Here is a 25,713-nt window from a genome sequence, read left to right on the forward strand (position 1 = left end):
AGTCCCAGAAAGAGGGCCAATTATCTACAAATTCTAACTTTTGGGAGGGGCAGAAAACAGTTTTCAACCAGCGATTGAGTTGTGAGACTCTGCTGTAGAGCTCACCACTCCCCCTAACTGGGAGGGGGCCAGAGACAATTACTCGATGCCGACACATCTTTCTAGCTGATATGCACGCAGAAGCTATGTTGCGCTTGGTGATCTCTGACTGTTTCATCCTAACATCGTTGGTGCCGACGTGGATAACAATATCTCTATACTCTCTACACTCGCCAGTTTTAGCTTTAGCCAGCACCATCTTCAGATTAGCCTTAACGTCGGTAGCCCTGCCCCCGGGTAAACAGTGTATGATCGCTGGATGATTCGCTTTAAGTCTAATACTGCGGGTAATGGAGTCGCCAATGACTAGAGTTTTCAATTTGTCAGAGCTAATGGTGGGAAGCTTCGGCGTCTCAGACCCCGTAACAGGAGGAGTAGAGACCAGAGAAGAATCGGCCTCTGACTCTGACCCGCTGCTTAATGGGGAAAACCGGTTGAAAGTTTCTGTCGGCTGAATGAGCGACACCGGTTGAGCGTTCCTACAGCATTTCCTTCCAGAAACCGTGAGAAAGTTGTCCGGCTGCGGGGACTGTGCCAGGGGATTTACACTACTATCTGTACTTACTGGTGGCACAGACACTGTTTCATCCTTTCCTACACTGAAATTACCCTTGCCTAACGATTGCGTCTGAAGCTGGGCTTGCAGCACAGCTATCCTCGCCGTAAGGCGAGTACAGCGGCTGCAATTAGAAGGCATCATGTTAATGTTACTACTTAGCTTCGGCTGTTGGAGGTCCTGACGAATCGTGTCCAGATAAAGCGTCCGGAGTGAAAAAGTTGAGGAAAAAATAAATAAATATATGAACGGTAATTAAAAAGTGAAAACCGTAAAGTTGTCAGGTAGCAAAACAGGTTGGCAACAAAACGCACAGCAACTCGAAAACAAGCCTGCAAGTTGTGACCGGAAATGACGTCCAAATGACGGCCAAAGGGGTCATGCGACCCCTTTGGCCATCAGGGTTCTGAATAGGTGCTGGCTCAGCAATCCGAAGGTCAACCCTGTTACGACGGTACATTGATCCATTCACTTCGACCAAGTAGGAGCGTGGTGCAACTTTCTGTACACAGGATCCGAGTCTCCAGAGGCCTGTCCGGTCCCCTGGTAGTGGCTTCATTCGCACCGTTTCACCCACCCTGAGCTCAGGTAAGTCTTTTGCTGATTTGTCGTAGATGAACTTGGAGACCTGTCTTCTGTGACGTAGCTTCACCAGCACGTCTGTCACCACACATGGCTCCAGGAGAGTGCTGGCTACTGGCAGAGCTGCTTTTACGCGCCTTGCCATGAGGCGCTGTGCCGGGCTGCTATCCATGCCTTCTGTCGGGGTATTGCGCCACTGCAGGATTGCTTTCCAGGAATCTTTGCCCTCTCGCAGAGCCTTTTTGCAGAGGTTCTTTGCGATTTTTACTGCGGACTCCACCTTCCCATTAGCTTTTGGGTGTAGTGACGTGCTCGAATTCCCATTCTGCAGCAAATTTTCGGAACTCAACTCCGGAGAATTGGGGTCCATTGTCTGAAATTACCCTATCTGGCTGGCAATAGCGGGCAAACTGAGCCTTGCAGCGTTTGATCGTTGTCTCCCAAAAGTCTGAGTAATGATCGACTACCAGCAGAAAGTCTTTGCCACTGTGCTGGAAGAGATCTAGACTTACTATCTGCCAGGGGCGCATCGGTAGCTCGTGGGACATCATCGTCTCTCTCTGTTGCATATTCATTGCAGACTGTGCATTTACTGACATAGTCTTTGATTTCACTCTGCATTCCTGGCCAGTACAGTGTGTCACGTGCTTGTCTGTAACAGGCCTCACCTCCTATGTGACTTGAGTGCACGCGTGCCAACATCTCAGGGCGCAGAGATCGGGGAATAACGACTCTCTGACACTTGAATATTATTCAGTTTTGAACACTGAGCTCCTCTTTGACTGGCCAATATCCTCTGACGGCTAAAGCAGTTTCTTCCTTGCAGTCGGCCCAGCCCATCAGAATCACAGACCTCAATGCCTGGAGTTGCTAATCCCTGTCTGTGTGCTCTCTGATTTGTATAAGGTGCTGGTCCGTAACATTGAGGTAGTCAGCCTGGTTGATGTGTTCAACATCCACTTGCTCTGTTTGTAAGCTGCACACTGCGTGTTGTTCATGCATGGAGCGTGTGTGAGTGCCTGATGCAGTAGCCCTGCTGAGCGTGTCACTCACATACATCTCTGGCCCTGGCTTATACACCACCTTGAGGTTGCAGTTTTGTAGGGCCAGTAGCATGCTCTGCAGTCGTTTTGGGGCATTCAGAAGAGGCTTGCTGAGTATAGCAATAAGGGGCTTGTGATCTGCCCGTACAGGTAGTGGTGGAAGCGTTGGCATGCAAACACAATGCTGAGGCACTCAGCATTCTCTATCTGGGCATAGTTCTGCTCTGTTGGGGTGAGTGCCCTAGAGGCGAATGCCACAGGCTGGCCCTCCTGCATGAGGCAACAGCCAAGTCCATACTGGCTTGAGTCACTCTGAATCGTGACAGGTTTCGACACATTGTAGTATCGCAGTACGGGTGTCTGGGTGACCAGTTGTTTTATTTCCCTCACCGCTGCGTCATGTTTTGGGAGCCAATGCCAGATGGTGTCCTTGTCCATGAGCCTCCTTAGTGGCTCACACACTTCAGAGAGCCGCGGTAGGAATTTGGCCAGGTAGGTGACGAATCCGACGAAGCGCTGCACTGTCTTCACGTCAGATGGGTGGGGCATTTCCAAGACAGCCTTCACTTTTTCAGGATCCACCTTCAATCCGGTGGAGGACAAGATGTGCCCATGAAAGCGGACCTCTGGCACTTTAAACTGAAGCTTTTTTATGCTTAGCCTTAGCTTGACCTGTCTGCATCTGACCATCAGGGCCAGCAGCTTGGCGTCATGGTCACATTCTGCCTCCTCATCACTGTCCCCACAGCCCACTACGAGGATGCCATCTGCTATGGGTTCCACGCCACTGAGCCCCATCAACAGCTCATGCTGTTTCCGCTGATACACCTCTGGAGCCACAGAGACACCCAACGGAAGCTTTAACCACCTCTTCCTGCCCCAGGGTGTCCAAAAGGTGGTCATGTAGCTGCTGGGCTCGTCGAGCTTGCACTGCAGGAAGGCATCTCTGGCATCCACGAGCGTGAAGACTCTGGCCTTTGGGAGCTTGTAAAGAACATCCTCCAACGTGGGCATAATGTAATGTGAACGTCGCAGAGCCCGGTTGAGGTGTTAGGATCAATGCATATCCGTAGCTTGTCTGGTTTCTTGACGATAACCATATTACTTATCCAGTCTGTAGGCTCGGTGACGGATATGATGTGGCCATCTGCTTCGTATTTGTCAAGCTGAGCCTTCGTAGCTGCTTTCATGGCCACTGGTACATTGCGGGGTGAACACTGGACAGGCTGGATTGCTGCGTCCAACTCAAAGTGGACTTCCCCGGGAACTGACTCGACCGGTACGTTGAAGACATCATGGTACTTGCTTAGGAGTGTCTCCTTGCTCAGGGGCCCAGCCTGGACTTTGTCTATAATGTTAAGATCAGCTGGGATGGTGAAGTTAATAAAAGCCCAAGGCGCTCGCATGTAGAACCTGACAGTAATGGCGGTTGACTAGCCTCAACTATTTCAAACTCAAGGGTGTATTTCTGGCCACGTAAAACACACTCTGTCACAAACAGGCCTAAAGAGGTCATGAACTGGCCTGAATACAGTTTCAGCTTGGTACTACTCTGTGAGTTTGTCTCTGGGCGCGAGCCTCCTTTTGTCTAAGGCTCATAACGTTGCATGTGGCCCCTGAATCTAGCTGGCATTGCTGTGGTTTATTATTAAGTAGCAGAGTGACAAACCACTTTTGTCCTTTTGCCCTCACTGCCCCTATGCGCTCGCTAGCATATACATCCTCTGTGCTGTCGTTCCCTTCATCTGTGTTTGTTTCCATGGAGTGCACTTTACCCTCCTTTCTCTTGCTTTTCATGCAGACCCTTGCAAAGTGATTAGCTGTACCACAGGATTTGCACATTTTTCCATGGGCTGGGCAGTGTTCTTTTCCTCGTCCATGAGAAATGCCACAATATCGGCATGTATTGGGGTTGTCTACTGCAGAGTTGGCTGTAGTATTAGCATTAGCTGTGGCAAAGGGGAATTTCTTTACTGGCTGCCTGAATGTAGCATTGACATTGTCCATATGTTGCCTTTCTAGCTCCATGGACCTTATCTGTACTCATCTCTTGAGTGCAAGAGCAGACAAAACAGAAAGCTAGTCTCTTTTGAAAATCCCAGTAGATCCATAAATGTTCTTTGCAGTCACTAAATCATGATGATCAACTACTGAAAGGTGCAGAATGATGGGCAATTACTCTCCTTTTATGCATATTGCACCAAACTATTTCATACACATCAGATTTGATTCCTGATTACAAATGAAAAAAAAAATTGCGTGCACGATTAATTTATCGGTATCAATCCAATTCCATGTATTCAATACATAGGCTGGTTTTCTCCTAGTTTTGTAGACTTTCCATTGGCGTACAGAAACACAATCCACAATAGAAATAAGGAAAGCTGGATACAACGGAGGAACACTACTGATAGGAATGTATTGGCCTCAATCCACACCAAAACATTTGGATTTGGACTCTCCTCTGGTCCTATCTTCTCCTCTCCAGCCCTCTCTTCTCCTCTCCTCTGGTCCTATCTTCCCCTCTCCAGCCCTCTCTTCTCCTCTCCTCTGGTCCTATCTTCTCCTCTCCAGTCATCTCCCCTCCCCTGCTCTCCAGTCATCTCTTCTCCTTTCCTATCCTCTCATCTCCTCTCTGGGCAATGACATATGTTTTGACTTGCCATTCTTCAATCAAAAGATCCAAAGGCTTTTTTGCGTTTATCATTGACACCGATAAAAATCTGGGGTGTGAACTACGTTTCTATTCAAGTGTTGATCGACATGGTAATGGGTCTATAGTATTGGAGAAAAGTTGAAAAAACGGACCCTCTGTTACATCATAACGTACAGCAAGCATATAGCAACTATTTTTGTTTTACAATCTCTCTCCACCAGGTGTAGCACATCTCATAGTTTAGAAACAAGAAATGGATAGTATCCCCCCTCTAAAACGCTGTTGACAAACTTTGCTGCCCTGTTTCCAGTTGTCCACATGGCTGGGTGTCACGCTCTGACCGTAGATTGCTTTGTATGTTTCTATTTTTGTTTGGGAATCATACTTAGGCAGCCTGTTTTCCACCTTAGGTTGTGGGTAGTTGTTTTCTGTTGAGGGTTTGTTTCACCTGTTAGAACTGTTTCGGTTATTCCTTTTGTTATTTTGTATTTAGTGTTCAGTTTCGAATAAATAATATGAACATGTACCACGCTGCACCTTGGTCCTCATCTTCTTCCTCTGAATGCCGTTACAGAACTACCCACCACCAAAGGACCAAGCAGCGTGGAGAAGAGAACCGTAGATACGAGGAAACACGGCTGGCAAGGAAGCCCGAGAGGCAGCCCCAATAATTTTTTTGTGGGAGGCACACGGGGAGTGTGGCAGAGTCAGGTTGGAGACCTGAGCCCACTCCCCGTGGCGATCATGGGACTGGTCAGGCCCGGGGCTATGGGGTGAAATTGGAGGTGAGCAAAGGAAGCAAAGCCGAGACTGTGAAGGAGTTGATGGGGAGACTGGAGGAGATAGCAATGTGAGAGCTGCTGTGTTGGTGCATGAGGCACGACATCCGCCCAACGGAGCGTGTCCGCGATTTGATGTCACATGAGTCAGCTCTCCATACTCGTCCTGAGGTGCGTGCTGGCCGTCTGGTGAAGACTGTGCCAGCCCCACGCACCAGGCCTCCTGTGCGCCTCCCTAGCCCTGCACGTCCTGTGCCAGCTCAGTGCCACAGCTCTCCAATACGTGCTCTGAGCCCGGTGCTTTACATTCCAGCTCCCTGCATCTGCCGGGCTAGGTTTGAGGATCCAGCGGAGGGTGCCAGCCCTGCTCTCCAGACCGCCAGTGTGTCTCCTCGGCCAGGATATCCTGCATCGGCTCTGCGCAATGTGTCTCCCGTGTGTCTGCACAGCCCAGTGCGTCCTGTGCCTGCGCCCCGCCGGGCTAAAATCACCATCCAGCCAGGACGGGTTGTGCAGGCCCTTAGTTCGAGACCTCCAGTGCGCCTCCACGGCCCGGTCTATCCTGTGCCTCCTCCAAGGACCAGGCTGTCTCTCCGTCTCCTCCCTCCAGGTTCTCCCTCCAGTCCGGGTCTGTCAGAGTCTCCCTCCAGTCCGGGTCTGCCAGAGTCTCCCTCCAGTCCGGAGCTGCCAGAGTCTCCCTCCAGTACGGAGCTGCCAGAGTCTCCCTCCAGTCCGGAGCTGCCAGAGTCTCCCTCCAGTCCGGAGCTGCCAGAGTCACAGCCCCTCAGTCCAGAGGCGCCAGAGTCGCAGCCCCTCAATCCAGAGGCGCCAGAGTCGCAGCCCCTCAATCCAGAGGCGCCAGAGTCGCAGCCCCTCAATCCAGAGGCGCCAGAGTCGCAGCCCCTCAGTCCGGAGTTGCAGCCCCTCAGTCCGGAATCGCAGCCCCTCAGTCCGGAGTCGCAGCCCCTCAGTCCGGAGCCGCAGCCCCTCAGTCCGGAGCCGCAGCCCCTCAGTCCAGAGGCGCCAGAGTCACAGCCCCTCAGTCCGGAGTCGCAGCCCCTCAGTCCGGAGTCGCAGCCCCTTAGTCCGGAGTCGCAGTCCCTCAGTCTGGAGTCGCAGTCCCTCAGTCCAGAGGCGCCCTTCAGTCCAGGGCATCTACGAGGGCCTTCAGTCCGGGGTCGGCGGTGAGGGTCCCCGCTCTAGAGGCATTACTTAAGTGGGCCGAGCCAAAGGTGGAGCAGGGTCCACGTCCCTCACCAGAGCCGCCACCGCGGAGTAATGCCCACCCAGACCCTCCCCTTTGGGTTCAGGTTTTGCGTCCGGAGTCCACACCTTTGGGGGGGGGGGGGGGGGGGTTGGGGTACTGTCACGCCCTGACCATAGATTGCTTTGTATGTTTCTATTTTTGTTTGGCCAGGGTGTGATTTGGGTGGGCATTCTATGTTTGTATGTCTAGGTTTTTGTATTTCTATGTTTCGGCCGGTATGGTTCTCAATCAGGGACAGCTGTCTTTCGTTGTCTCTGATTGGGAATCATACTTAGGCAGCCTGTTTGCCACCTTAGGTTGTGGGTAGTTGTTTTCTGTTGAGGGTTTGTTTCACCTGTTAGAACTGTTTCGGTTATTCCTTTTGTTATTTTGCATTTAGTGTTCAGTAAATAATAGACGTACCACGCTGCACCTTGGTCCTCACCTTCTTCCTCTGAATGCCGTTACACTGGATGAATCTATTCAAGTAAGTCAATACATTTGACTTACTTAAATTTTTTTTTAAACAATGTATTATTAGCTAACTAGCTACAGTGCAGACTATCTCAAATGAGCTGCTAAATGAGCTAGCTAGTTGACTAGCTTGCTATCTAGCCAACTTCACATACTGTATAGATAACTAAGTGAATTAAATATCACCAGCTACCTAACTTCATTTTAGCTAGCTATCTTGATGTATTTATCACTGTAAAAAACAAACTCCAAATGCATTTGTAGGTAGCTAGCTAACAGCCATGGAGGGTGAAAGGATAGCAGCCCCAACTGTCAGTAAGAGAGGAGGCTATTCTGGATAGGGCAGGTACTTGTGTAGTTCCAGTCCCTAGAAGTGAGAACGGTGATAATAGTAACATAATATTCAGTGTAGTGTATTTTGACTATAATGAAGTCTGTTTCTTGCGAGGTTAATATTATAATATTTATAATGCATGTATTTATAACACTTGAATAATGAACTTCCTTCAATAAAGCATTTTGCATTCTCTACTGGTTGAAATGAAGTCTAATTTGATGAAATACTACAGCTATCCTGTGTTTATCAGATCAATGCAGATGAAGGGCATTAGATGTTGAGATGAACCACTTTTAGACTATTTACAGTACATGATGCATAGGAAGTGGAGTGTACTGTTTAAAAAAAAAGTATTTCTGTATATATGAATTACAAATCAGCCTTTAACTAGTTAAATCCTGTTTCTAGTCCATTAGTTACAATGTGTAACCATTGATGTCCCAGGACCAAGATTGGTAAACACTGTTGAAGTGTATAATTGTAATACATACATGCAGACACATCATCGTTCAAAGACTGGAATATGATACTCCTGATTTTGTATATGACTGAAAAATTATCTCAAACACATTCATACCTGAACTGCACCTTTATTTGCCAAGATAGAGTACATGATCAGTGAATATTTGCACCGAGCTGTCTGTCTAAACTACTGGCACACAGCTCAGACACCCATGCATACCCCACAAGACATGCCACAAGAGGTCTCTTCACAGTCCAAGTCCAGAACAGACTATGGGAGGCACACAGTACTACATAGAGCCTTGACTACATGGAACTCTATTCCACAGTACTACATAGAGCCTTGACTACATGGAACTCTATTCCACAGTACTACATAGAGCCTTGACTACATGGAACTCTATTCCACAGTACTACATAGAGCCTTGACTACATGGAACTCTATTCCACAGTACTACATAGAGCCATGACTACATGGAACTCTATTCCACAGTACTACATAGAGCCTTGACTACATGGAACTCTATTCCACAGTACTACATAGAGCCATGACTACATGGAACTCTATTCCACAGTACTACATAGAGCCTTGACTACATGGAACTCTATTCCACAGTACTACATAGAGCCTTGACTACATGGAACTCTATTCCACAGTACTACATAGAGCCATGACTACATGGAACTCTATTCCACAGTACTACATAGAGCCATGACTACATGGAACTCTATTCCACAGTACTACATAGAGCCTTGACTACATGGAACTCTATTCCACAGTACTACATAGAGCCTTGACTACATGGAACTCTATTCCACAGTACTACATAGAGCCATGACTACATGGAACTCTATTCCACAGTACTACATAGAGCCATGACTACATGGAACTCTATTCCACAGTACTACATAGAGCCATGACTACATGGAACTCTATTCCACAGTACTACATAGAGCCTTGACTACATGGAACTCTATTCCACAGTACTACATAGAGCCTTGACTACATGGAACTCTATTCCACAGTACTACATAGAGCCTTGACTACATGGAACTCTAGATTTAAAAAACAGATAAAAAACACCTTATGGAACAGCGGGGACTGTGAAGCAACACAAACATTGGCACAGACACATGCATAAGTGTGGGTGGGTATCATTTGTGGAACGTTCCAACAGGAATCTGTTCCAAAAACTTTGTGAAGCACAAGGTTGCCAACAAACAATGCATACAAAGTAGCAAGATCAACATTTTTCGGAATAAACGTGGTGAGTGAAAAACTCCGGTATCTTATTCTGCCACTATACAACATTGTATGTGTTGTTTGTTGGCAACCTTGTTATTTATGAAGTTTTTGGAACAGATTCCTGTTGGAACATTCCACAAATTATACCCACCCTGGTAGTGGTGGAGTAGGGGCCTGAGGGCACACAGTGTGTTGTAGATATGTGGTAGTGGTGGAGTAGGGGCCTGAGGGCACACAGTGTGTTGTAGATATGTGGTAGTGGTGGAGTAGGGGCCTGAGGGCACACAGTGTGTTGTGGATGTGTGGTAGTGGTGGAGTAGGGGCCTGAGGGCACACAGTGTGTTGTAGATATGTGGTAGTGGTGGAGTAGGGGCCTGAGGGCACACAGTGTGTTGTAGATATGTGGTAGTGGTGGAGTAGGGGCCTGAGGGCACACAGTGTGTTGTAGATATGTGGTAGTGGTGGAGTAGGGGCCTGAGGGCACACAGTGTGTTGTAGATATGTGGTAGTGGTGGAGTAGGGGCCTGAGGGCACACAGTGTGTTGTAGATATGTGGTAGTGGTGGAGTAGGGGCCTGAGGGCACACAGTGTGTTGTGGATGTGTGGTAGTGGTGGAGTAGGGGCCTGAGGGCACACAGTGTGTTGTAGATATGTGGTAGTGGTGGAGTAGGGGCCTGAGGGCACACAGTGTGTTGTAGATATGTGGTAGTGGTGGAGTAGGGGCCTGAGGGCACACAGTGTGTTGTAGATATGTGGTAGTGGTGGAGTAGGGGCCTGAGGGCACACAGTGTGTTGTAGATATGTGGTAGTGGTGGAGTAGGGGCCTGAGGGCACACAGTGTGTTGTGGATGTGTGGTAGTGGTGGAGTAGGGGCCTGAGGGCACACAGTGTGTTGTGGATGTGTGGTAGTGGTGGAGTAGGGGCCTGAGGGCACACAGTGTGTTGTAGATATGTGGTAGTGGTGGAGTAGGGGCCTGAGGGAACACAGTGTACTGTAGATATGTGGTAGTGGTGGAGTAGGGGCCTGAGGGCACACAGTGTGTTGTAGATATGTGGTAGTGGTGGAGTAGGGGCCTGAGGGCACACAGTGTGTTGTGAAATCTGTGAATGTATTGTAATGTTTTAAAATTGTATAAACTGCCTTAATTTTGCTGGACCCCAAGAAGAGTAACTGCTGCTTTGGCAAACAACCAGAATTGCAATTTCATACTCATGTCACAACACCCATAAAGCTAGCCAGCTAGCTTGCTAAATTGCTAAAGCCCCCCTAAAATAGGCCTAGTGACGTCCCTGAAAAGGACAATGACCCAACACACCTCCAGGCTGTGTAAGGGCTATTTGACCAAGAAGGAGAGTGATGGAGGACTGCATCAGATGACCTGGCCTCCACAATTCCTCGACCTCAACCAAATTGGGATGGTTTGGGATGAGTTGAACTGCAGAGTGAAGGAAAAGCAGCCAACAAGTGCTCAACATATGTGGGAACTCCATCAGGACTGTTTGAAAAGCATTCCAGGTGAAGCTGGTTGAGAGAATGCCAAGAGTGTGCAAAGCTGTCATCAAGGCAAAGGGTGGCTATTTGAAGAATCTCAAATTCAAATTTGTTTAACACTTTTGGTTACTACATGATTCCATATGTGTTATTTATTAGTTCTGATGTCTTCACTATTATTCTACAATGTAGAAAATAGTAAAAATAAAGAAATACCCTTGAATGAGTAGGTGTTCTAAAACTTTTGACCGGTAGTGTCAATGTAAAAAGAAATTATATTAATTTGGAATAATTATTTTGCAGGTTTAGAAAGGAAGGATATAAACCTAAACTTTTTGGGGGTTTGAACCGGTTCAGAACTTTATTTTGCTGGTTGGCACAGTGAAACTGAACAGACCAAATAATGCTTCTGTTCAGAACAAAACGATTGCAAAGTCATTTGGGTTCCCTGCTTCTCACATGGCCCCTCAGCTCTGGAAAACACTGCCTGCACATGTCAAGGAGGCAGCTGACATTTCATTGTTTAAAACACAACTAAAGACCTACCTATTCAAGCTAGCTTTTAATGTTAGATTGGTTAATCTGTTTCAAGTCTATATGTTCTATTAGTAGGTAATGGTTGGTATTGTGATTGTTCCTTCTACTTTTTGATGTATTGTTGATGAATTTAGTTTGTTTTCTACCTCATAGCCAGTGAGTCTGGGAAATGTGCTTTACAAATTAAATATTGTTATTAATCCAGACATTGTCATAACAGCAGGTCTTTAGAGTTTTGAAGTACAGTAGGCTAGAGGATTACAGAGAGCCTAGTTTATATACGGTTAGGGTTAGCTAGTTTATATACGGTTAGGGTTAGCTAGTTTATATACGGTTAGGGTTAGCTAGTTTATATACGGTTAGGGTTAGCTAGTTTATATTTGACTGTGTACTTTTCCTGTTGGGTACTCTTTGGCGTCATGCTTCAGTGTATGTTTTCCATAGCTCAGCTTTTCCTACCCAAACACTCCCCTTCACCCGAGACACTACTGGACTGTTGGAGCAAGGAACACAAGCATTTCGTTACACGCACAATAATATCTGCTAAATATGTTTGTGACCAATAACATTTTATTTTATTTGACCCTCTACCCTAACCCTTCCCTAACCACCCTCCCCTCCACCCTAACTCTCCTCCACCCTAACCCTCACCTTCCATTCCCTCTACTGTAACCCTCCCCACCCTATCCCTCCACCCTAACCCTCACCTTCCATTCTCTCCACCCTTCCCTCCAGCTGTATACGACATGTTTACGATATGTGGTGATGTTGATATGCTGGAAGAGCTTTGAGAGCTCCTAGCCCTGCCTCTTCTTTCCCTACCCTAGTGTACTGCATAGGGCTCTAGTCCAGTCTAGTGTACTGCATAGGACTCTAGTCCAGTCTAGTGTACTGCATAGGACTCTAGTCCAGTCTAGTGTACTGCATAGGACTCTAGTCCAGTCTAGTGTACTGCATAGGACTCTAGTCCAGTCTAGTGTACTGCATAGGGCTCTAGTCCAGCTCTCAGCCCTGCCTCTTCTTTCCCTACCCTCATGGTTTGACTGTCCAACACCATACCTCCTGTCGTTGCTTATTTATCATTTCAGCTATATTGCTATAGCTTGTTGCCTGAGGCTGGGGAGGGACAGAGATCAGGCTGGGGAGGTGTCAGAGGGAACATGCCTCTAAGGTGGATCAGTGTCATGTGGGTGATCATCCAGGTATGATACATGAGGTAAACATTAAGTTCTGTGCACATGGGGCTGTCTTTTAGCACGCATCATACTGGTGTAGATGGCTTTGTTTCACCGCTATCCTTTGTACCAAATTACTATACTGAACAAAAATTAAAACGCAACTTGTAAATTGTTGGTCCCATGTTTCAGGAGCTGAAATAAAAAATACCAGAAATGTTCCATATGCACAAAAAACGTATTTCTCTCATTTTGTGAACAAATATATGTACCTCCCTTTGCCAATATAATCCATCTGCCTGACAGGTGTGGTATATCAAGAAGCTGATTAAACAGCATGATCATTATACAGGTGCACCTTGTGCTGGGGAAAATACAAGGCCACTCTGAAATGTGCAGTTTTGTCACACAACACAATGTCACAGATGTCTCAAGTTCTGAGGGAGCGTGTGCATCTGCAGGAATGTCCACCAGAGCTGAATGTTCATTTCTCTACCACAAGCCACCACCAACGTTGTTTTAGAATAATTTGGCAGTAGGTCCAACCGGCCTCGCAATCGCAGGCTACATGTAACCACGCCAGCCCAGGACCTCCACATCTGGCTTCTTCGCCTGCGGTATCGTCAGAGACCAGCCACCCGGACAGCTGATGATACTGGGTTTGCACAACCGAAGAAATTCTGCACAAACTGTCAAACTGTCTCGGGGAAGCTCATCTGCGTACTCGTCGTCTGCACCAGGGTCTTGACCTGACTGCTGTTTGGCGTTATAACCGACTTCAGTGGGCAAATGCTCACCTTCGATGGCCACTGGCACACTGGTGAAGTGTGATCTCCATTGATGAATCCCGGTTTCAACTGTACTGGGCAAATTGCAGACAGCGTGTACGGCGTTGTGTGGGTGAGCGGTTTTCTGATGTCAACGTTGTGAACATGGTGGCGGTGGGGTTATGGTATGGGCAGGTATTTTATTTATTTATTTTACCTTTATTTAACCAGGTAGGCAAGTTGAGAACAAGTTCTCATTTACAATTGCGACCTGGCCAAGATAAAGCAAAGCAGTTCGACAGATAAAACGACACAGAGTTACACATGGAGTAAAAACAAACATACAGTCAATAATGCAGTATAAACAAGTCTATATACAATGTGAGGTGAGAAGGGAGGTAAAGGCAAAAAAGGCCATGATGGCAAAGTAAATAGTATGCTAAGACAACGAACACAACTGCATTTTATCTATGGCAATTCGACTGCGCAGAGATACCGTGACGAGATCCTGAGGCCCATTGTCGTGCCATTCATCCTCCTCCATCACCTCATGTTTCAGCATGATAATGCATGCCACGTGTCGCAAGGATCTGTACACAATTCCTAGAAGCTGAAAATGTCCAGTTCTTACGTGGCTTGCAATGTCACCCATTGAGCATGTTTGGGATGCTCTGGGTCGACGTGAACGACAGAATGTTCCAGTTTCTGCCAATATCCAGCAACTTCGCACAGCCATTGAAGAGGAGTGGGACAACATTCCACAGACCAGAATCAATCAACTCTATGAGAAGGAAATGTCTCGCTGCATGAGGCAAATGGTGGTCACACCAGATAATGACTGATTTTCTATTCCACGCCCCTACCTTTTTATTTAAGGGGAACAACAGATGCATGTCTGTATTCCCAGTCATGTGAAATCCATAGATTAGGGCTTAATGAATTTATTTCAATTGACTGATTTCCTTATGAACTGTAGCTGAGTAAAATTGTCGAAATTGTTGCATTTATATTTTTTGTAAAGTATATAACGTTCACTGCTGCTGCTTACCTGCAGTCTAACACTAACCAACCAGTCTGGAATTCCTTTGTAACGCAGTTGGTAGAGCATGGGGCTTGTAAATGCCAGAGTAATGAGTTTGATTCCCAGGTCCACATTCATAAGATTTCTGCACGCATGTGTATTTGGATAAAAGCTTCTGCTAAATGTCTTATTATATGAACATTTGTTGTCATTTTATGTGAGTGGGAAAGCACAGAGTTATTTATGTAGAGGTCATGACAGGGACCGACTGATGTTCTTTCAGCCCCGCCTCTTCGCTAGTTTAGGGCATGCGCAGTAGCTATGTTCCTCTTCTCGGGGCATGCGCAGTAGCTATGTTCCTCTTCTCGGGGCATGCGCAGTAGCTATGTCCCTCTTCCCGTCGTCAGAGAGAGACCAGCTGGGACCAAGCGAGAGGACGATGAGGAAAAACTACACTAACTAGAAACCATCGAGATGGATTCAAACAAGTTTCTGTGTGCTAAGAGGATGTTTATCCAGTGATGGGTGTCTGACTGAATTGTCCAACAACAAACCAGAGTCTCGGAGAGAAGACTCATCGTCTGGTGATGCCATCGATGGAGGTGATCTCTTACCACACAGCTTTTGACGCTGAATTTGGCACTAACGTTATAATATTCACTTCAAATAATAATAATTTATTCCAGTGAGATATTCATATTATATTTAAGATATGATTTGGGTGTTGTTTAACAAACGTTTCTATAAGCGTCTCTTTGTAGTTTACATTTCAGCTAGCTATAAAACAAAGCTAAGTTAGCTTGGTTGTTGTTCTGGACATGTCTGAGCTAATATTTAGTAATTCACTTCATTATCGACAGTTTATCAGACGTGAAGTGCTCGACTACTGAAAACAGAAAACAACATCGACGTCCTTGCTTTGTTGTGATTTATTGTGGGACTGTCACCTTGATTACATTAGCCATCGTTGGCTAACTATTAGGTAACTATTAGCTAGCTAACCTCTGACTACATTAACGTTATTTATGCCTGGCTATAACAACCATCTGGCATTTAGTAGCTACACAGCTAATCTCTTCTTTGCCCTGTTACTGGCTTCGTGTTGTTCACAAGATGCATCAACAGGACTTTTCAATAGATTCCTCTGGGTCTAGGAAGATGTCTTTCCACAATAGAAGAGGCAGTAACACCACCGGTAGTGGCGGTGCATCTGGGTCTGCTGCAGGTAGCAGTAATGTAATTCCCACTGATGATTATCAGTCAACTAGCCAGGCTGGGTCCTCCTCCCCTGAGCCGCACCACCACCCCCTGAGCCTTAACCTCCCCCAGTCCGGGTCTCAGGTGAAAAAAAAGAGTGGCTTCCAGATAACTAGCGTGACCCCGGCCCAGGTCTCTGTTAGCACCAACAACAGCATAGCGGACGACACAGAGAGTTATGATGACATGGATGAATCCCACACAGAGGACCTGTCCTCTTCTGAAATGCAGGAAGTGTCCGTACCTCGGGACACCGGCGTCCCTGAGAGGAGCTCCTCGGACGAGACCCTGAACAGCCCCCATGGGGTGGAGACCCCAGGCGCAGTGTCCCCTAACGAACCCCTGAACCCTCACTCCCTACCCCAGGACCCTCCGTGCGAACCCCTGCAGCCTCAGGGCCCTCCACAGCCTGGTAACATGGTGAATGGGACTGTGCATCATCTGCAAGAGAATGTGGTGCCAGCAGCCTTTACTGTCTCAGTGGCAGGGGGGTGTTCCTCTGAAATGGCTGGGCCCAACCAGACCCAGATGGGGCAGGGTATGGTGGAGAATACCACTGCCCAGTTCCCTGTTACCATCACTGCTGCGCCAGGCATGGATGTGTCATCCATAGTCAGTGATAGTGGTGCCCCTCCCTCTGCGGGCCCAATAATCTTTGACAGTAGTGGAGGCCGGCAAGTGACATCCAGTGGAGTAGGGGCTCTCCCTGGAGTCACAGGGCCCACCGATAGCACTCAGATTGGGATGTCAGTAGCAGTGGCACAGCCTGTGACCTCCAGCACCCAGACACAACAGACTCAGACCCAAGCCACTCCGGGGTCTCGCTTCAGAGTGGTGAAGCTGGACTCTAACTCAGAGCCGTTCCGCAAGGGAAGATGGATGTGTACAGAGTACTATGAGAAGGAGGTTCTCCCTGCCGCGCCCACTTCTGACCCAGCCCCTGCACCCAGCGCTGGCGGCCCAGAGAGCCAAGCAGGGAATGGAAGTGTGGTGGCCGGTGTTGTCCAATACGGAGGCATAGAGATGGGAGCAGTGGCACCCCAGACCTCGCAGACATACCAGCACCAGGACTACACCAGTCCTGAGACTGTCCAAAATTCTCTGCAAGCCCACATGGTCCCTCAGGACCCTAACCCTCTCCTGTTGCAGCAGACCAGCATGGTCCCCCATGGTACTCTACCAGCAGCCCCCCAGGTGAATGCCCAGGGCGCTCGGAGTCAGGCCATGTCCCAGCAGATGCCCTATGATATGGAGCATGCCCAGACAGGCTACCCCACGCCCCAGTTCCCAGCGGGGCTAGTGTGCCAGACAGGCAGCCGGCCTCCAGACTTCATCCAGCCTACGGCTCCTCTCCAGTCCCAGGTCCTCCCCCCACACCCTGGCTCTCTTGGGGTGTCCATGCCTGGCCCGGCCGCTGTCCCTCAACCCCTTCAGAGTCAGCTCCAGAACCTCCCAGCTCAGCAGCTGCACCCTCACCCCCAGCACCCCTCCGCCCCTTTCGTGACCACACTCCGTGCCGACCTCCAGCCCCTCCTGACTCACGGGGTTCCCCTCAGCCACACCAGCCTGGCCCAAAGCGGGGCTCTGTACGGGGGAAGCATCCCCACCCTAACGGCATCCCAGCTGGAGGATGCCCAGAGGCTGCTGTTCCAACACCAGTCCCTGCTGACGCTGCCCCGGCTGGGGGCTGCAGGAGGGGGCCGCTCCATGGAGAGCATGGGGATGGCTGGAGATGCCAGTGCCTTAGTGGCCGCTGCTGCAAGCCTGAGGACACAGTCTGCAGATGGAGAGGAGGACAGGTAAGGATGGCCTGTGTTGGAATTAGAACTGTTGAAGATAGCTGAGGCTATATGACATCAGACTGCTTTAAAGGTCCAATGTAGCTGTTTTTCAGTATGACATCATAGACTGCTTTAAAGGTCTAATGCAGCCGTTTCTGGGTAACAATGAAGTAGTCCTACCTTACTGTGATAGTTTTACATTTAAAATGCTATAAAAGAAACAAATAGCTTTTTAGCAAAAGTTTCTGCAATTTCTCAAGCAAGAATTTTGCCAGGACTGACTGGTCTTCCCCTCCCCACTCAGACAACTGAGAACTAGCTGTTATTGGTAGAGAGGTTTGGAACTCTTTCTTATTGTTCTAATATACTATATTATACACTAGGCAGGCCAAAACTCCATCCAAAACAGGCTGACATTTCAGGTGGTCTTTTCAAACAGCTCTTACACTAAAAGGGCATTATCATAATTTTCACAATTTCATAGTATTATTCCAACCTCATATATCTCACACACACACACACGCGCAGTACCAGTCAAAAGTTTGGACACCTCATTCCAGAGTTTTTCTTTATTTTTTACTATTTTCAACATTGCAGAATAATAGTGAAGACATCAAAACTATGAAATAACATACATAATCATGTAGTAACCAAAAAAGTGTTCAACAAATCAAAATATATTTTAGATTCTTCAAAGTAGCCACCCTTTGCCTTGATGACAGCTTTGCACACTCTTGGCATTCTCTCAACCAGCTTCATGAAGTAGTCACCTGGAATGTGTTTCAATTAACCGGTGTGCCTTGTTAAAAGTTAATTTGTGGAATTTTTTTTCTTAATGCATTTGATCCATTGACAGTGGCTGCATATCAACTGCAATCATTTCTGGAATCAGTACTGTGATTTTCTCACTCCGTCCCTTATTCCGCTGCTGCGACCAACCGGTTGGGTCTCATGGTGTTTCAGATGGTTCAGCATTGCCTTTGTACTGCCACTGTAGCTTAATTCCACCTCACAAAATTGGTATTTATTTCACCACCTTCTCATTGAACTCATAGTATTGCCATACAGGACTGGGCTGCTGTCTCTTCCCTGTCTCACTCTCTGACATTTTTCCAACTGTTAACAATGATGATGTGCAGAGTGCTTTATATCCATGCCAAATCATTTGAAAGATGCATATCTCCTAACGTTAGAGCATTGTTGCGTGAGGTGTTTGTAATAATAATGTTTGGGACCTGTTAGTGGTAGTGTTGTGATTTAAAATGTTGTAAAAAAAAAAAAAGGATTTTTTCCTAAACATTAGTGATCCCAATGTCATTTAAATGTTTACACCACTATTTTGTCTTTCTAATGTGTTAAGTAATTCTCTTTTTTGTTTTCTCAAGATTTGGTTGGGTCTAATTGTGTTGCTGTTAGGGTTGTACGTTTTGGGGAATATTCAGAGGTGGAAACTTTCCGTGGGAAGATATGGGAAATCATATTAATACCATTTCAATGTAGATGTTTTTTTGCATTGGATATATTTACCATATCATATGGAGACAAACAAACTTATTACCTTATCATAAGTAGACATAATTGCAAATTATTAAATCTTTCCAATAATTTTTTTTTTTTAGTTATGAATTGAACTTTAATGAAATTAGTTGACTCTTCACATGGGATGATTTCACTGAATAACAAAAGAAAAGGAATATTGAATGATCCATCACATCTCCCAAAAACATTTTCAACATACATCTGTAAAATGATAGTCTAGGAACTAAAGCTTTGGTTGTCTTCCTCTCAGGCTTCCATGTCTTCTCCCTGGACCTCCTCAATGTCCACCTCTTGAACATCAGACTCTGAGGCCTCATCTTCACTGTCACTTTCCAACCTTGTTGAGGATGGCTAGTTGTCAGGCTCTAATAGCATGAAATTTGCCCGGCTGGCCACCAAGTTTTCAACCCTTGTATTGGTCAGCCTGTTGCGTGCTTTGATGTGTGTGTTCCCAAACAAGGACCAGTTGCGCTCTGAGGCGGCTGATGTTGGTGGGATTTGGAGGATGATGGAGGCAACAGGGGAAAGAGCCTCAGATCCACAAAGTCCCTTCCACCAAGTGGCTGATGAGATATGTTGGCACAACTGCCATATTGCACCTCCATCCCAAATTCCTTGCTTGGTTGTGTACTTTGCCAGACTGCCAAGAACCTTGCCCTCATCCAGGCCAAGGTGGCGAGACACGGTAGTGATGACGCCATAGGCATTGTTGATCTCTGCACCAGACAGGATGCTCTTGCCAGAATACTTGGGGTCCAACACACCTAACCATTTATTTTGCTCTCTTGCAGAGTGTTTCCATTGTTTTTAGTGTCATGATGTCCTTGAGGAGCAGATTCAATGCATGAGCAGCACAGCCGATGGGTGTGATGTGAGGGTTGGACTCCTCCACTTTGGACCAAGAAGCCTTCATGTTCTCAGCATTGTCTGTCACCAGTGCTAATACCTTCTGTGGTCCAAAGTCATTGATGAGTGCCTTCAGCTCATCTGCAATGTAGAGACCGGTGTGTCTGTTGTCCCATGTGTCTGTGCTCTTGTAGAATACTGGTTGAGGGGTGGAGATGATGTAGTTACATTTTTCCTTGCCCACGAACATTCGACCACCCATTAGAGATGATTGCAATAGTCTGCTTTCTCTATGATTTGCTTGACCTTCACTTGAACTCTGTTGACCTCTTCATCCAGCAAATGAGTAGATAATGCATGTCTGGTCTCTTCCAATACACATTGCCTGTGAGCACCAGAGGTGAACCAGTTGCATACACAGCTCGAGCAAGACATCCATCAGCATTTTTCTGACTATGTTCCACCATTGAATCAAAAAAACTTCTGATTCCAGGAAGACTGTGAGCTGTTGCTATCGATAAGGTGTCTCATTCATCATGTTCACTTCGACTAGAAGTAGAGGGACTTTTGTCAGAGGTTGCTTGTTGTGAGCGCTGAGGGAACTTTATGCACTTGGCCAGATGATTCTGCACCTTTGTTGCATTCTTCACATGATTTGGCACAGTATTTGCAAATGTACACAGCTTTTCCTTCTACATTAGCTGCAGTGAAATGTTCCTGTAAAGATTAGAAGAAAGAAATGGTTGTTCCATGTACAGATAAATAGTTAAGCAGTTAGATTAAACAACTCCTTTGTAAGATACAATTTAAAAAAATTAAACATGTATGGAAACAGGTGAACTAACACTCCTCAGTTAGCAGGCTCAAGCAAGCTAAAACCCAGATGGTAGCGAAAACTAACTAGCAGAAACTGTTAACAATGCCAACGGCGGCAGTGTTGCGGTTTATATTCAGAACCAGCTTCCTGTAAAGCTTAGAAACGATCTAATGTTAAATACTGTTGAAGTAATATGGCTACAGGTTCATCTGCCTCACCTAAAGCCCATTCTTGTGGGAAGCTGCTATAGACCACCAAGTGCTAACAGTCAGTATCTGGATAATATGTGTGAAATGCTTGATAATGTATGTGATATCAACAAAGTCTATTTTCTGGGTGATTTGAAATATTAATATTATCACTAAGGAAAAAACTTCACACTGTAATCAGTGCCTGCAACCTGGATCAGGTTGTCAGTCAACCTACCAAGGTAGTTACAAACAGGAATTAAACCATCAACATGTATTGATCATATCTTTACCAATGCTGCAGATACTTGCTTTAAAGCAGTATTTTAGTTATGTTTTATTTCACCTTTATTTAACCAGGTGGCCAGTTGAGAACAAGTTCTCAGTTACACCTGAGACCTGGCCAAGATAAAGCAAAGCAGTGCGACAAAAACATTGACACAGAGTTACTCATGGGATAAACCAACGTACAGTCAATAACACAATAGAAAAATCTGTATACAGTGTGTGCAAATGAAGTAAGGGGGTAAGGCAATAAATAGGCCAAAAGCGACAGAGTAATTACAATTCAGCAATTTACACTGGAGTGATATATGTGCAGATGAGGATGTGCAAGTAGTGATACTGGTGTGCAAAAGAGCAGAAAAACAAAACCAATATGAGGTAGGTAGTTGGTTGGATGGGCTATTTACAGATTGGTTGTGTACAGCTGCAGCGATCGGTAAGCTGCTCTGAAAGCTGATGCTTAAAGTTAGTGAGGGAGATATGTCTCCAACTTCAGTGATTTTTGCAATTCGTTCCAGTCATTGGCAGCAGAGAACTGTAAGGAAAGGCGGCCAAAGAGGTGTTGGCTATGGGGATGATCAGTGAAATATACCTGCTGGAGCCCGTGCTACGGGTGGGTATTGGTATGGAGATGCCAGTGCCTTAGTGGCCGCTGCTGCAAGCCTGAGGACACAGTCTGCAGATGGAGAGGAGGACAGGTAAGGATGGCCTGTGTTGGAATTAGAACTGTTGAAGATAGCTGAGGCTATATGACATCAGACTGCTTTAAAGGTCCAATGTAGCTGTTTTTCAGTATGACATCATAGACTGCTTTAAAGGTCTAATGCAGCCGTTTCTGGGTAACAATGAAGTAGTCCTACCTTACTGTGATAGTTTTACATTTAAAATGCTATAAAAGAAACAAATAGCTTTTTAGCAAAAGTTTCTGCAATTTCTCAAGCAAGAATTTTGCCAGGACTGACTGGTCTTCCCCTCCCCACTCAGACAACTGAGAACTAGCTGTTATTGGTAGAGAGGTTTGGAACTCTTTCTTATTGTTCTAATATACTATATTATACACTAGGCAGGCCAAAACTCCATCCAAAACAGGCTGACATTTCAGGTGGTCTTTTCAAACAGCTCTTACACTAAAAGGGCATTATCATAATTTTCACAATTTCATAGTATTATTCCAACCTCATATATCTCACACACACACACACACGCGCAGTACCAGTCAAAAGTTTGGACACCTCATTCCAGAGTTTTTCTTTATTTTTTACTATTTTCAACATTGCAGAATAATAGTGAAGACATCAAAACTATGAAATAACATACATAATCATGTAGTAACCAAAAAAGTGTTCAACAAATCAAAATATATTTTAGATTCTTCAAAGTAGCCACCCTTTGCCTTGATGACAGCTTTGCACACTCTTGGCATTCTCTCAACCAGCTTCATGAAGTAGTCACCTGGAATGTGTTTCAATTAACCGGTGTGCCTTGTTAAAAGTTAATTTGTGGAATTTTTTTTCTTAATGCATTTGATCCATTGACAGTGGCTGCATATCAACTGCAATCATTTCTGGAATCAGTACTGTGATTTTCTCACTCCGTCCCTTATTCCGCTGCTGCGACCAACCGGTTGGGTCTCATGGTGTTTCAGATGGTTCAGCATTGCCTTTGTACTGCCACTGTAGCTTAATTCCACCTCACAAAATTGGTATTTATTTCACCACCTTCTCATTGAACTCATAGTATTGCCATACAGGACTGGGCTGCTGTCTCTTCCCTGTCTCACTCTCTGACATTTTTCCAACTGTTAACAATGATGATGTGCAGAGTGCTTTATATCCATGCCAAATCATTTGAAAGATGCATATCTCCTAACGTTAGAGCATTGTTGCGTGAGGTGTTTGTAATAATAATGTTTGGGACCTGTTAGTGGTAGTGTTGTGATTTAAAATGTTGTAAAAAAAAAAAAAGGATTTTTTCCTAAACATTAGTGATCCCAATGTCATTTAAATGTTTACACCACTATTTTGTCTTTCTAATGTGTTAAGTAATTCTCTTTTTTGTTTTCTCAAGATTTGGTTGGGTCTAATTGTGTTGCTGTTAGGGTTGTACGTTTTGGGGAATATTCAGAGGTGGAAACTTTCCGTGGGAAGATATGGGAAATCATATTAATACCATTTCAATGTAGATGTTTTTTTGCATTGGATATATTTACCATATCATATGGAGACAAACAAACTTATTACCTTATCATAAGTAGACATAATTGCAAATTATTAAATCTTTCCAATAATTTTTTTTTTTTAGTTATGAATTGAACTTTAATGAAATTAGTTGACTCTTCACATGGGATGATTTCACTGAATAACAAAAGAAAAGGAATATTGAATGATCCATCACATCTCCCAAAAACATTTTCAACATACATCTGTAAAATGATAGTCTAGGAACTAAAGCTTTGGTTGTCTTCCTCTCAGGCTTCCATGTCTTCTCCCTGGACCTCCTCAATGTCCACCTCTTGAACATCAGACTCTGAGGCCTCATCTTCACTGTCACTTTCCAACCTTGTTGAGGATGGCTAGTTGTCAGGCTCTAATAGCATGAAATTTGCCCGGCTGGCCACCAAGTTTTCAACCCTTGTATTGGTCAGCCTGTTGCGTGCTTTGATGTGTGTGTTCCCAAACAAGGACCAGTTGCGCTCTGAGGCGGCTGATGTTGGTGGGATTTGGAGGATGATGGAGGCAACAGGGGAAAGAGCCTCAGATCCACAAAGTCCCTTCCACCAAGTGGCTGATGAGATATGTTGGCACAACTGCCATATTGCACCTCCATCCCAAATTCCTTGCTTGGTTGTGTACTTTGCCAGACTGCCAAGAACCTTGCCCTCATCCAGGCCAAGGTGGCGAGACACGGTAGTGATGACGCCATAGGCATTGTTGATCTCTGCACCAGACAGGATGCTCTTGCCAGAATACTTGGGGTCCAACACACCTAACCATTTATTTTGCTCTCTTGCAGAGTGTTTCCATTGTTTTTAGTGTCATGATGTCCTTGAGGAGCAGATTCAATGCATGAGCAGCACAGCCGATGGGTGTGATGTGAGGGTTGGACTCCTCCACTTTGGACCAAGAAGCCTTCATGTTCTCAGCATTGTCTGTCACCAGTGCTAATACCTTCTGTGGTCCAAAGTCATTGATGAGTGCCTTCAGCTCATCTGCAATGTAGAGACCGGTGTGTCTGTTGTCCCATGTGTCTGTGCTCTTGTAGAATACTGGTTGAGGGGTGGAGATGATGTAGTTACATTTTTCCTTGCCCACGAACATTCGACCACCCATTAGAGATGATTGCAATAGTCTGCTTTCTCTATGATTTGCTTGACCTTCACTTGAACTCTGTTGACCTCTTCATCCAGCAAATGAGTAGATAATGCATGTCTGGTCTCTTCCAATACACATTGCCTGTGAGCACCAGAGGTGAACCAGTTGCATACACAGCTCGAGCAAGACATCCATCAGCATTTTTCTGACTATGTTCCACCATTGAATCAAAAAAACTTCTGATTCCAGGAAGACTGTGAGCTGTTGCTATCGATAAGGTGTCTCATTCATCATGTTCACTTCGACTAGAAGTAGAGGGACTTTTGTCAGAGGTTGCTTGTTGTGAGCGCTGAGGGAACTTTATGCACTTGGCCAGATGATTCTGCACCTTTGTTGCATTCTTCACATGATTTGGCACAGTATTTGCAAATGTACACAGCTTTTCCTTCTACATTAGCTGCAGTGAAATGTTCCTGTAAAGATTAGAAGAAAGAAATGGTTGTTCCATGTACAGATAAATAGTTAAGCAGTTAGATTAAACAACTCCTTTGTAAGATACAATTTAAAAAAATTAAACATGTATGGAAACAGGTGAACTAACACTCCTCAGTTAGCAGGCTCAAGCAAGCTAAAACCCAGATGGTAGCGAAAACTAACTAGCAGAAACTGTTAACAATGCCAACGGCGGCAGTGTTGCGGTTTATATTCAGAACCAGCTTCCTGTAAAGCTTAGAAACGATCTAATGTTAAATACTGTTGAAGTAATATGGCTACAGGTTCATCTGCCTCACCTAAAGCCCATTCTTGTGGGAAGCTGCTATAGACCACCAAGTGCTAACAGTCAGTATCTGGATAATATGTGTGAAATGCTTGATAATGTATGTGATATCAACAAAGTCTATTTTCTGGGTGATTTGAAATATTAATATTATCACTAAGGAAAAAACTTCACACTGTAATCAGTGCCTGCAACCTGGATCAGGTTGTCAGTCAACCTACCAAGGTAGTTACAAACAGGAATTAAACCATCAACATGTATTGATCATATCTTTACCAATGCTGCAGATACTTGCTTTAAAGCAGTATTTTAGTTATGTTTTATTTCACCTTTATTTAACCAGGTGGCCAGTTGAGAACAAGTTCTCAGTTACACCTGAGACCTGGCCAAGATAAAGCAAAGCAGTGCGACAAAAACATTGACACAGAGTTACTCATGG

At 45.6% G+C, this 25,713-nt stretch overlaps 1 protein-coding gene across 3 annotated transcripts in view; it reads left to right on the forward strand.

Moving 5' to 3' along the window:
- Positions 1-14,851: 14,851 nt before the first annotated feature.
- Positions 14,852-25,713, forward strand: part of LOC109885124 (TSC22 domain family protein 1) — a 31,274-nt gene continuing 20,412 nt past the window's right edge. Inside the window, exons 1-2 of one of the 3 annotated variants that reach the window (XM_031815939.1) lie at positions 14,852-15,454; positions 15,627-17,528. In XM_031815939.1, the coding sequence (XP_031671799.1) occupies positions 15,631-17,528 (1,898 nt within the window). In that variant the 5' untranslated portion in view covers positions 14,852-15,454; positions 15,627-15,630. Of the gene's footprint in view, positions 17,529-21,741; positions 21,884-25,713 lie in introns of those variants that run through there. The other 2 variants (XM_031815938.1, XM_031815940.1) reach the window with 2 other exon arrangements.

The sequence above is a fragment of the Oncorhynchus kisutch genome, unplaced genomic scaffold, assembly GCF_002021735.2.
Source record: "Oncorhynchus kisutch isolate 150728-3 unplaced genomic scaffold, Okis_V2 scaffold710, whole genome shotgun sequence".
NCBI lineage: Eukaryota > Metazoa > Chordata > Actinopteri > Salmoniformes > Salmonidae > Oncorhynchus > Oncorhynchus kisutch.